This window comes from Pectinophora gossypiella, chromosome 14 (assembly GCF_024362695.1).
Source record: "Pectinophora gossypiella chromosome 14, ilPecGoss1.1, whole genome shotgun sequence".
Taxonomy (NCBI): domain Eukaryota; kingdom Metazoa; phylum Arthropoda; class Insecta; order Lepidoptera; family Gelechiidae; genus Pectinophora; species Pectinophora gossypiella.
In genome coordinates, this window is record NC_065417.1 from 5,492,408 (window position 1) to 5,506,321 (window position 13,914).

General features: G+C 37.9%; 1 protein-coding gene across 4 annotated transcripts in view; it reads right to left on the reverse strand.

The window, feature by feature from the left end:
* Nucleotides 1-10: 10 nt before the first annotated feature.
* The window catches only part of LOC126372481 (rab11 family-interacting protein 4), a 120,802-nt gene continuing 106,898 nt past the window's right edge, over nucleotides 11-13,914 (reverse strand). For 3 of the 4 annotated variants that reach the window (XM_050018274.1, XM_050018273.1, XM_050018271.1), the window contains 6 exons: nucleotides 5,178-5,312; nucleotides 3,763-3,915; nucleotides 3,034-3,316; nucleotides 2,434-2,579; nucleotides 1,580-1,621; nucleotides 11-1,173 (listed from right to left, as the gene is read on the reverse strand). In XM_050018274.1, coding sequence (XP_049874231.1) covers nucleotides 1,030-1,173; nucleotides 1,580-1,621; nucleotides 2,434-2,579; nucleotides 3,034-3,316; nucleotides 3,763-3,915; nucleotides 5,178-5,312 — 903 coding nt within the window. In that variant the 3' untranslated portion in view covers nucleotides 11-1,029. The remainder of the gene's footprint in view (nucleotides 1,174-1,579; nucleotides 1,622-2,433; nucleotides 2,580-3,033; nucleotides 3,317-3,762; nucleotides 3,916-5,177; nucleotides 5,313-13,914) is intronic. The other variant, XM_050018272.1, reaches the window with a different exon arrangement.

Sequence of the window (13,914 nt, forward strand, 5' to 3'; positions counted from 1 at the left end):
AAAGACTGAATTTGTATATTAGAATTCATTTAATTTATATTGATGACTTGTTATAACATCTCTCATTAAATTTACACCATGAATGTTATCAAAATGTACACAAATGCCTACATAACTACTGCTAACTTAACAATATAAATATCTCATTGTAAAAATATAGGTACACAATCTCTTAAAAGAATTACAAAGTCTAGGTTCTAAGGTATGCAGATACATTCAAATTCGCAAATAGAAACACGCTTTCAATAGAAACACACAAAGCAGGACCCCTATACTAGAACGGTGTATATTTCAAATTAGTTATACTTATCGTATTTAATTTTGTAATAATTTGGAACTAAATCCATCGTTCTAGAACATTGATTCCCGTTGAGTGTAGCTACACCTTTTTATTACTTAATGGCTTTAGTTAGAAGTTATTAGACTTCAATAAGATAATCAATACCTAAATATGCACCCAAATTTATTATACACACCAGTCTTTCATAAGAATTGCTTTTAAGTAAGTAGTTGTGTAATAGTAGTAATATCTATATGGACGGCCTGGCCTTTGTATAGTAACATAATATTTTATTTGTTATTATTTCTTCACAGATCTTTAATAATATTCTATCTTATTTATAAGTTTTCTACATATCAGCAGTTTAGCACAGATATTGAAGAGGAACAATTTATTTTCTATAACATTATAAGATATCCCTATCCACAATATTTACAAAAATGTGATTTCATCTCTAAAATTCCTGGCAGTCCTATTTCGTCTTTTATATTCATATTTCCAAACATGGTTCTTGGATATAACGTAATGGTATTAATTCTGTGAATATTTCTTTTTGTTGTCTGCTTCTGCCTTTCTAATATTATTCTCCAATTCTATGACAAATACATTCAAATTACACTATTTCTTTCTATCACAGAAATGACATTACATTCATAATAAACGCGATAAATTCATTCATTTTAGACTATTCTATTCGGACATTCCTTCAGCTGAACACACTAAATACGTGAGTTTTTTTATATTATTTGTTATGACTTGGTTTCGCTTGGTTGCTTCTGGTATTTGACTTCGAGCAACTGTGGGTAGTTTTCGACGATCGACAGCAGAATCCCGTCGATGTAGTTCCTCAGTTGCACGTTCACGTCCTGTTGCTCCTTCAGAGCTTTTTGAAGCTGTAATTGAGAAAACATAATTAATTATTATGACCAGTTTGAATCTATTCGGTTGTCACCTTCCTCTTTGAGTCCACTTGGTCGCATTCGTGCGAACATTTCAATACATCCATAATTTTGCACAGAAAAAATGAAGAAGTTAAGAATAATGTACTTATAGGTTACCCTTTAACGCTTACACAGTATAATCATCCACCAGTAAACCATGCTAATGATGTTAGAATCGCGAATGATAATGAAGTACTGCAAATATGTAAAGATGACTCGCTTATAGGCTGTGAATATGAGAAAGCAACCATAAAGTGTGAAAAAGGTACTACTCCATTTTTGACCTAAATGAGACTAACTAGACATGCAAAAACCACACCCAATAAAGACAAGCATGCATTTAGTAAAATATGCGTACCTTTTCCAACTCTATGCTGTGTAGTGTATCGCTACCATCGAGCTGCAAAAACGCATACATAAAATAAAGTTGCATTGCAAATTAACCGTCGAGGCTTCTTATAAAGCAAAGCGCATGGTACACCTCGGATATGGCATGATATGGTGCCAATTGATTATTAAAGTCCTAAGTCCAGTGTCAATGAAATAATGAACTTTGATGAACAAACACTTGGACGTGATGTAAAGCAACGTTTAAACTGTAATGATAATGCTGTCCGAATTACGTGAATTATATTTAAATGAAATAAGACCTCAAATATAATTGAAGTAGACGAGAGTATAGTTAAATGATAAAGTCATCTTTTTAGTATTTTTAATCTGAAGACTACTAAAAATGGTCTTTAGGGCGACAAAGATCGAGACAGTTTTGTAGCGGGTCAGGAATGTAATTATGAGATAGAGTATCCCAAAACAGAGTTTCCTGTCACGCATGCGGTTCTTACAGCGGACGACACTCGACAAAATACTTAGCACTAAACATTTGCATGAAATCAGCGTACAATGTAACGGTTGAGATGATGAGCAGGGTCTAAAGTGAGCGTGCTCTTAAAACCGGATACAGAACTTTCGGAATTTCGTCAGCTTTTACGAATTAAATTTTTCTTACAAACAAATTGCACCAGCTGATCTCCTGATCGTGAAATGGAAAAAGCAAACAGCAAAAAACCCTTAAAACTCTGAACCGCTTCAGTGGACGCGCAACTTAAATCCGGACTGGATACAGTCCTTTCATTTATTTGTGAATTGTAACCAGGATAACATAAAATAGTGATATAATTCATGGAATAGTATTCAGTAGAAGTGGTATCTCACCTCATCGTCGCTCATCTGCGAGAGTTCGTGGGCGAGAGAGTTGGTGGCGACGAGTGGGCCGCTGACTCCGTCCAGCAGGCTGCGACCTTCTTCCACGCCGCGGGTCAGGATCTGCGCCTGTAGCTCCTCTTGGGCCTCCGATAGAGCTGGAAAGGAGGGATACTCTTAATATGCAAGAATCAAGATTTTTATATGACGGATGGAGCTAATTTATTTGTCTTAAGTACAGTTTTCACTAACACAGCTCAGCCATTATAGACAGCGATACGGTTCACCACCTATCGCGTTGGTCTAACAGAGCTCGGTGAGGTGTGTCGGTACCTCTGACTACCCCATTGGGATATATTCGTGAGTTTATGTTGTTTGGATGGTGGGGATTGTTGCTCACGATGACCATCTCAAATCTAATTCAAAAAGACATAATCATACCTAAAAGCAAAATTCGTCCAAGTTGATTGTTATTCGAGTACTTATTGCAGTAGAATTTATAAATGATGTGAATATTTTGCGGAAGTTATATGATAATAATATTAAAGGAAAAAATCAAGAATCAAGAAACAGAAGTACGAAATATCAAAATAAGTACAAAAGAATATTTACATTTATTTTGCGTCCGTAACAGCACAAGTTCTTTCCTGAGCTCGTCAAGTCTTGGGTCGGGCGGCGGTGGTGGGGCTTCGGTGAATCTTTGCAGCTCTAACTTCGTCGCTGCCAGTAGATCAGCGGTCGCTGCTGCGGTCTCCCGTTCTCTCCGCTCAGCTTCCCTCGCTGCGCTCAGCTGTGCGACCAGCTCGCCTACTTGCTCCTGAGCCTCGCGGTGCGCCCTCGTTGCTGCTTCAGCGTTCGCTCGCAACGTCTCTGCTACTCCACGGAGTCTGCCAACCTGGAAGGATTGTTGAGTACCTATTATTGCTACATTTTACATCTGGTATTATTTCTCCAACGGTATAAAAACAGTGTCTATGTTGATTGCTCAGAAACAACTTGCAGTCTTCGTTTGTGTCGTTTTTTCAGCTCATTGTTTACAGAATATTACCAATATTGTCTTGACCTGGATTTTAAAATTTTGGGAATCTACTCACCAAATAATCAACGTAAGTTCCAAGATTGAGATCCTAAAAATTAAGCGTCACGAAAAATGGGAATCGAAGACTACCAAACTAATGATGTTTTATAGAATGACTCATAACCTGTGCTTAAAACACAAACAACCTAACATCCTATTAATGGGCACAATTAAGTCTCCTCTCAATCCACATGACCCTCAATTAATCACACTATTCCAATGCGGATTGGTAGACAAAATATATCAAAACTATCAAACCTTACCTCTTGTTTAAGATCTGAGGCTTCAGTCTCAGCGGCAGACAGTCTATCATTCAGTGCGGTCAGCTGCTGGTCTCTGTCACGCTCCACACGAGCTATGGCGTCACGACATCGTCGCTGCTCCTCCGCAATCCTCTCTTCACACCGACACTCGATCTGTGGAGAATCTACTTTAGAATACTTGTCGTAGAACAATTTCCTCGCGCTAAAGTTGATCCTGTGTTGAATTGTACTCGGTGAAATCATGAGTGCTACTGATAAATAAGACGATACAAATGTGGTATTTGTTCTGCGTAAAGATTAGAGATTTTATCAATATTTGTTGGATAGAATCTTTATCTTTATTTAAAGGATTTTATCGCTACTTAGTACTGAAGTATCTGTTACGGATTTTGATCGTACGGCCACGGGTTACGGCATATTTTGCCATATACCTACAACATGTTAAAGGGTCAGTACTATTAAGCTAAAGCACGTACTTCCTCTGTAAAAATAATTATCGTCAATAAAAATTTGCACGTTCGTATTTCAAGAGAACCGGTAGAACCCCGGTATGCCAAATATTGAGCAAAACTTTGTTGGGGAACGAGAAATCCTGAATTCCTCGCGTTTGGTTGGTCGTAATTGGTTTGGCCTTAGATCCTCCTTTCCCTAACCTGAACACAGCTAGGTACCTACGAGTTTAAGACGTCTTAGGGAAGGTATACTTTTTAATATGCATTCACAGCATCAAGTTTACCATCCTACATAAACTTATTCAAAGTGTGTGTATGCTGCTTTTATCCAGCATTGTCAGTAACGTACGGTATTTACCTAGCAAGGGATAGGCCTCCACTCATCGGAGAGGATACGAAGCAAACCCCACCACGCAACTTCATTACATTACACTGGGTTGATGTTTTGGGTCAGTAGCCAACCCATTTGCCAGAGCTTACACGCCGCTTGAAAGCCTACGACTAACTTGACTACATAGAAAACAAACGTTATCATAATTTCCCGTATCTGGTTGTCGAATATGTGCACGAGTGTCTGTAGTATGTGTAGCGCTCATCTGCGCTGCCTGCGCTGCGTCCCGGGTTCGAATCCCGGTGGGGACAAATCACAAAAATCACTTTGTGATCCCTAGTTTGGTGGACATTACAGGCTGATCACCTGATTGTCCAAAAAGTAAGATGATCCGTGCGTCAACACGTTAAGCCGTTGGTCCCGGTTAATACTGACTGATGTAAGTACGTAGTCGTTACATGAGTTATGCCAGGGGCCTATGGCGGCTCAATAATAACGCTAACGCCAGGGTTGATGGGGTTGGTAATCCACCTCACAACCCACACGATAGAAGATCTGCGCTGCTCTGCGCGTTCGCCAGTGTACTCTGATCCTATACATTGACTATAAACAATTTGTTGCTGTGTCCTCACCTCACGTATCTGTTCGTCGAGCATGTGCACTCTAGCTTGTAGTACAGCGTTGTCGGCTTTAGCCCGGGCGTAGCGCTCGTCCGCGCTGCTCTGCGTGTCCGCCAGTGACGTCACTTGCTGCTGCAGCAGCTGCACCTGCAACATGGTGGAGAGTTGAGTTGATTGGTTTGTAGGGACTACCAAGTGGACCTTTTATGGGATAATCAAGTAGGCAGTACGAATATCAGGAGTAGTTGCTAATTGTCTTACATGGTTCTACATACATTGGTGGTGTGGATTATACACACACCAATACAAGTTATTTTCTGAAATTTCATTCTCGCACATACAATTATAAATTGTTCCCGAGCCTTGGGGAGCCGTGGTAGAACGCTTCCCTCTCACTTTGAGGTCGCAGTTTCGAATCCAGCACAGGCATAAACCAATGATTGTCGAATTTGTTATCAAATTCATGTTTGGATCATAAATGATTATCACGTGTTCAGCGGTGAAGGAAAACGTCGTGAGGAAACCCACATTCCTGAGAAATGCATTTTCGGAGGTATGTGACCTAACCTGTATTGGGCTGGTTTTCCCTTCGCGGGTTGAATGGTCAGACAGACAGTCGCTTTTGTAAAAAACCGGACCTGTCAAATCTTCAGGTTAGGTATATAATTGTGTGGGGATGATATACAATTATACTATTCAGTTAACTTCAACTCGGCTCGTTCGACTGCTTCCGTCGCGCTCTATTTGCGCGCGTTTTAGCAGCAACTTTTCTAGTATGGCGAGGGATCCTCTGTTTTACGTAGTATATTATTTACATTATAATGGGACGTTAAGCAGTTTGTCCCGGTTACTACTTACTGATGTAAGTGAGTAATCGTTACACGAACCATGTCAGCCTTTGGCGGCTCAATAATAACCCTGACACCAGGGTTGATGAGGTTGGTAGTCCACCTCACAACCCACACGATAGAAGAAGATTTACACTATGATAATAATAGTACTAGTAATGTCCGTTCAAGATTTACTAGAAGTATTCTCATGTGTGTGTAGGCAATGCTAGCAAACTTTCTTCAACCCATTGACCATTATATCTTCACATCATATAATGATAATGTATTGTGCTTGTAGTACTTACTTACTGTTAATTTAACCACAACGGGGACTCGCGTTTAATGAGCTGAAGTCTCAGGAATGCCGTGGGACTTAGTCCATGGGACTTATCTCAGGCGTTAATAGTACTTAGAAGTAATCATTTAGAAGATTTTTTTATGAGCTTTCAGTGAAATTATCTGACTGACTCAGACGGGACTTGAACCCGAGGCTCTTGCCAAGCCGGGACGAATATGTTAACCATTACACCGCTAAGTCCTCCACCTATCCATGCGAAATTCTCTCTATCATTAAGCCGATGGCGATTTTGTCTTTGTGAGTTTCCCTAAGCTCGGGTGAGTGCTATTAAATACAGAAAATAAATTATCAGATCTTTAAATACAACGAGAACGATAAAGAAATCTATTGTCATGTTTATCTGTTTTTTGTCTTTACTCTTTTGCGTATTTTTTTGTTGTCGCCGGTCGTACTTTTGATGTGTATTCGTAAGAATTCGATCACTAATAATACGTATTCAAACAAACGACTCGAAAGCGCGTCTAAAGTACGACCGGTCTTAGTTAAAGTACCTACTCATTTACGTATATTACATCGTGAGGATTTCCACATGATCAAGAAATGTGTCGTCAGAGGTATATGACCTAATCTGTAATTACGCTGGTTTAGCAGTTAGGCAAGCGGATCCTATGAAAAACAGGATACTGCTAGGGACATCTCCCATGATGACTCTTTTAAGATACGTCAATGTTTTTAGAGATCATGTCTGTGGATGGCAGATGTTTTCACGGGATTTTTGTACTATTTGTACGTCTGCGACTTGACGTAAATCTGTCGCGGTAAATGCCTCTTCGTTCCGGTGCGGCGGACTACTCGACTAAATCAAACGACTGTACTCTTCATTGTTAAACTTAATAAAACGAGATTGAATTCATCAAGTAATTTGCCGCTTTTACAGAATCTCGATTAATTTCGTGATCTGTGTCTAAAGCTGTCTTATAAATTATAACTATCGTTGTTTAAACTCGGATCTGTTTAAAGCCGTCCTTGAGCCTACAATAAAGTGGCTTCTGTTTCTAATTGAAGATGATTTGTAAGATCTCATTGTCCATCATAAATGCGTTCATTATGTTACTTAGAAACGGAAGAAAAAGCAATGATTAGCTGTTTTTGGATGTTAGCGACTTCAATTGCGATTATAACATTTATAACAAATACTTTATTGCACACACAGTAAATACAAAAATACAAAACAAAAGGGGAATAGAAAGATAGTATAGTATGTAGTCCTCCTTGTCGTATCGGACAACGGCGACCTCAGTCTCTTCTCTCGTGCGCTCGAATGTGACTGGCAAAGCCAAACTTTGTTTTGAACACCCGGTCACGTTGGAGGCAGGATAGCTGTCCATCTTGGTCGTTCATATAATATTTATTATTAAGTAACCTAACCTAACTAAAACCAAAGTTAGGGATGTGGTAAAAGTAATTGCCGAACGCAAGTGGAGATGGGCGGGACACATTGCTCGAATGAGCAAAGAAAGATGGACCCGGAGATTGTTGGAGTAGCGCCCACGAGCATTCACAAGACCGAGAGGAAGACCACCAATGAGATGGAAGGACATCGTGCGGCACGCAGGATATGGCTGGATGTCGATAGCCCAAGACCGTCGGAAGTGGAAAAACATGGAAGAAGCCTACGTCTAAAACTGGATATGAATTTAGGCTGATATAAATAGGTAGATAGACCTAACTATATACGTATTTATAGTTCTATGAACACCGAAATACTATAAAATAGTTTCTCATCGCATCCGAGACGACTCGCCTAAAACAGAAGTAGAAAACATTTTTGATCAATGTAACGGATATCATTCAAGGCTTGTTCAAATTGTTTTGGGAAACCAGTAATCCATTATATGTTATAATTAGGCTTATCTATATTAGATTTCCTTCAGCTATTTTTAAAGTAGGTAAGTAAGTATACTTCATGAAATATGCAGTTGTTTGCATGTCCGCGTTCAGTGTGCGGCTTTCATTACAGAATGCAAATAACAAGCTATTCAGGCGTGTTCGAGTATTAATTATTCTTAATCTAAAAATTCCATTGTTTTTACGCGTCGTTTTCCATGCTATAAATTCTCAAAGCGAAGTATACTTAAACGTATAACCAAGACAGACCAATGAACTGAATTGGAAATAAGAAATTAGCAATTCAAATACGAATAAGAAGTTTATATTTCAAAGAATGATTTTATCACTGAAAACTGATTTCAATGAGTTTTAGATTGTAGAATAAAAGAATTTTGGAACTTTAGAAATTATAAATATAAAAGGTTGCTTTAATAATCTGTTTGCAGGAGAATTTTCTATATTTAAAATACTTCTTGCTGAATTGCCGATATGAAATCTATCTATCAACTCAGCCTGTATCCACCCACTGCTGGTTATAGGCCTCCTCTCTTTCACGCCATCCTTTCCGGTCCTGTGCAAGTCTCATCCATTTCTTTCGTTATGAAATCCGAAAAGCCATTCGAGACATGGACTTGGGACATTAGACATATCCCCACCGGAAACCAATTCACTTCAAAACAGGAAGTCAATGATTTACGAGGAGCCTAAGACGCATGCGCGAATTAGTGTATGTGAGTACATTGTTTATCAAGCACTATTGTGTCACCGATGATGTGCACTATATTGACTAATACCAAGAACATATTTTATGACTTGGAAATGACGATGAGTTACACCAATAAGTATTATTTTATGAAGAAATACTTAGTACTACCGTAATTTGCTGCATATTGGGATTTTATTTTCATGGTTGTGGGAGACCTGGGAAAAAGCCCTGGTAGCCCAGTTGGTAGAGGTTCAGGTTCGAATCCAGCAAAGGCCTAAACAAGTAATTTGTTTTCGAATTCATGTTTAGTTCATAAATGATTATCACGTGCTCAGCGGTGAAGGAAAACATCGTGAGGAAACCCACCCCGAGAAATTGATAGAGATCTGGGTTATTCGAGGATACGGAAAATTTTGGCTGTTGTATAATTATAATATTGTATTGTGTGCTGGTAAACGGAAAATTCTAGAAAAAAATACAAGGGTTTGATTGTGACTACATTTAGATGAGAAATATGGTATAAACCTGACAAAGTTGAGTTTTATTAGGTATATGTGTGGCCATCCGATTATTATTTGAGTTCACTGGATGAATAGATAAGTTAGATAATATTACGTATCGAATAATATAAATTGAGACAATTCGCATTCAATGTCATATCCATCTCAAACAGTGTGACGACAGTACCATAAATGCCTATTTGACTCCGCGCCAATATTATGTACTTACTTATTCCAGAAAATATATTGCAAACTGTACTGTACTGTGTACTGTTGTGTGTAGGTAAAAAATAATTAATTCTGTTTATTTCAAAATAAAAGTTGAATACATTATAGTGTTACATGCTGAATCTTAAAAGTATGAAGATTATTTGCATGCAACATAATACTGTTGAGTTCGTTTCACTCGCAGTTATCTACTGAGTGTAGTCATGAGCACCTGTACCCACTTTAGAACCCTGTCGCACTATCATATTTGACATTTTATGAGACTTATGGGTTAATTTGTCAAAAAAGTTAATGTGACATGGTTTCAAACATATTAGTACTGGTGACCGTACCTGCTGTGTATGTGTTAGGTCATTCACAAAATTGTTAATCGGAATTCAGTGGGTAAATACCTACTTATAATTGAAATTGTAACTGCCTTCGTGGTCCAATGGTTGGGCGTTGGGCTCACGATCCGGAGGCCCCGGGTACGAATCCCGGTGGGGACATATCTAAAAAATCACTTTGTGATCCCTAGTTTGGTTAGGACATTACAGGCTGATCACCTGATTGTCCAAAAAGTAAGATGATCCGTGCTTCGGAAGGCACGTTAAGCCATTGGTCCCGGGACTACTTACCGATGTAAGTATGTAGTCGTTAAATGAGTCATGTCAGGGGCCTTTGGCGGCTCAATAATAACCCTGACGCCAGGGTTGATGAGGCTGGTATTTCACCTCACAAATCCACACGATAAGAAGATTGAAATTGTGCCAAGAAATGATTCACCTTCGGTGAAATTGTCGTGAATAAGCATACAGAGCGTTTAATTTTAGACAGGTATACTAGTAGGAATTGTTTTTTTCCGTCTGGTGACATTGACCGTTTGTGCTCTATTTTTATTGGTACCTAATAATAGTTTAGTGAGTATAAAATCATTTAATATACGACGGGAGAAGATACCGATGCTAAATCATAAACACTTTGATGGTAAATATATCTCCATGCAACTATCTTCAGATTTCGTATCTGATTACTTGTGTCTCTGCCCAGCCTATATGGTGTAAAGGGCGTGAGTTTTTGTATGTAGATATTATTAAAGAGAACAACCAGTGCAGTACAATTAGTGATTATATTCCAATACGATAACATTTTACATCGTCTTAAAATTAGCGGTGACAATTAGATATGTCAAAGTACGTAAGCTAGAGTTGTGACGCATTATAAAGGCCCTTTTATAAAGGACACCACCACCATCGTTGACTTGTTCATACAGTCAATTATTTGTATTTCTCGTGTAAGTTGTTTTTATTATGTGTTTTGATTGTAAGTTATGTGTTACTCCGTGTTTTATATTATATATTTGTTATTTGTTTTATATATGTTACTGTGGTGTCCCTTTATAATAAACGTTTCTTTCTTTCATTAAATGCGTTACTAGTCCGCAGTTATCGTCAACGAAGTAGTGCTCCATGCCGTACAAAAACTCTAGATCGCGCAAGTTATTCCTCCACGGTTCCAATGGCAGAGGTCGCCATGTGGAGGTGGTATTTAGGAGATGAATCAAACTCGGAGGTTGGTAACGAACTGCGTTTATTAGGTATGACACATTGACAATATAAGTTAAAGTATATACGGGTATAAGAAGATATAGTGTGTAAGTAAATACATTCGTCCACTACAATAGTGACGTACCAGTCGATATTATGTCGACCGATTGTTTTTTAACATTAACTATGTGTATGTATCTTTATGCGTTCGTGAATGTCTCTCATTGCGATATATTTAACCAATCAACAAGAAAGCAATAGGTACCTAATTATAAATACAATAAAAGTCGAGGATTAATATGAACCTTTTGTCAGCTTTTCTGATAATAATTATTTCTTGCCGTTTAATATTTATTAACTAGACGCTCTCCTCTCACTTTCTCCGGAATGACGTTCTACTTGATAGATTCAATATTTCTATTACACACACAAAGGAATTGCAATAAGACCTAATTTTGAAACGTTTTCAGTAAGATAGTATCGCAACTCATAACTGTTTGAAAAGTTTTCTTTTTTCTTGTATTTTTTTTTGTTTGTGCAATATGATTCGGTGTAAATTTAAGAAATAATGAGATTAAATTAATTATAAATGTATAACTATTTTATTGTCATGTTATGAATGAATTTGGTTCGACTAAAAGTTAAAAAAATAATTTTAATTATTATTATTTTTTCACCAGAACAAGTGCACGCATTAGTCTTTTGTATTTGAGAAGTTTGCGAAGCTTATGAATTGCCATGAAACAAAATCTGGAAACAGCAATAGATAACATATCTTCGATAAAGGAATAATATTACGAAATGGTCTGATCTGTATTGTATACATTAAATCCATCATTCCACGCTCGAATAAGTACATTGAGTTCTTTGAGTTATTTCATCCTAAAGTTGCCTGGCAGAAATTGCTGTTTAGCGATAAGGCCGCCTATTGTGCTGTTGTTATTAACTATTTGCGTTTGTAACTGTCCTACATGTTATAATGTGCAATAAAGAATTATAGATGGATTGAAAGTTACGCGGCGCTTTATTTGCGGGCACCAAAACGAAAAGTGTAGTTCGAAAAATGAATAAATGAGTGTTATTACAAAACCCCGGAACAAATAACCGTGAATATATACAATATAATATTATGTACATCGTAAATATAAATCGAATCGAATTTACATCGGCAGTTGTACGTATTAATGCACGTTACATTGTGACTGCCTGTGAAAGTGAACACGTTTAGATCGCCACACAACCCGCTATGGGCAATTACTATAATCGATATTGATGAAAGACCGATCGACAACTGTCGTAAACTTTCCTTGATCCGATTGATCGTTAGCACGCGTTTTTTTGCGGATTGATACTTCATGTGTATTTAAGAGGCAATAAAAGAGAAGTCGGTTCAAAAGTGAGACTATGCTTTTGCGGTTTTATTCGTAAAAGAAAATCAGTGCGCACTGTAATTGCAGAAATAGAGAGGAAATATGATTGGCCACCTGATACGATACGATTCGTTTATAAAGAACATCATAGAAGGAAAAAAAGGAAAGAGAGAAAGAGTAGGCCTAGGAGAACATTTATGAAACAAATAAAAGAGAAGGTGCAGGTCGTGTCGTATCAGAAGGTGAAGGATTTGGCGGAGAAGAGAGGAATGGCGATTACTCCACCGACAAAAGTTTAAATAATGAGAGAGACAGAATTAACATAAACAAGCAGGTTCCCATCATCAGAGATGGTACCGACCAAAGTCTGTCCCAGACAGTTTAGTAAATATAATTTAATTATCCATATAAATCGTTGCCATATGTGAAAAAGATGGCGTAGAGGAAGACAGAGAGGAATGGAAGAGAAGGAGAGAGCCCTGCAGTGGGATGGTGCAGGCCAGTTTTAACCTCATGCGGCCGAGATTTCCAGAACATAACATAAACAGCCTATATACGTCTCACTGCTGGGCACAGGCCTCCCCTCAATAAACCGAAGGGTGTATGGAACATACTCCACCACACTGCTCCAATGCGGGTTGGTGGAGGTGATTTTACGGCTAATAGCCGGGACCAACGGCTTAACGTGCTTTCCGAAGCACGGAATCATCTTACTTTTTCGGCCAATTAGGTGATTCAAGTCTGAAAAGTTCTTACCAAACAAAGGACAGTCTAACAAAGTGATTTCGACAATGTCCCCATCGGGAATCGAACCCAGACCTCCAAATCAACCACGGACCACGTTACAATAGTTAAACAATTGGGTCTGGATTTAAAGAACATTTATCTTACGTACGTCTGAACTTACTTCTTACTTAGGTAATACAACAATTAGTTGTTTAAAATACTTTTTATAAAATAATACCTTTATCATAATCGCATTTTTTACTTTCTACGTACCTATATTAGTTAAATATGACGTTTGCACGAGTATTTTGGTTTTAAAGTAAGTAATCGTTATAAATTCACCCGTCTCGTATTTAAAGCAAAGACTACACCTAGTAATTATAAGCCATTTGGATGTATGCCTTCATTCATATTTATTACAAATGTTTTCCGTAAAATGCTAAAACAGTTGTTTTCTCAAGATGTGGTTTACTTGTAAAGTTTGAGTTGAATCCGCACTAGTTACTTAATATTTTAAATGCGAAAGTAATTCTGTCTGTTTGTTACATTTTTATATTTAAAACACTAAACTGTCACTGTATCACTGTGTCTGTAACTGTATGTCTCTCTTGTCTCGTAGGTCAACTGGAAGAAATCTCTTTGTTTAGAGATAAGCTTGCCTGTACTATCTGTTTT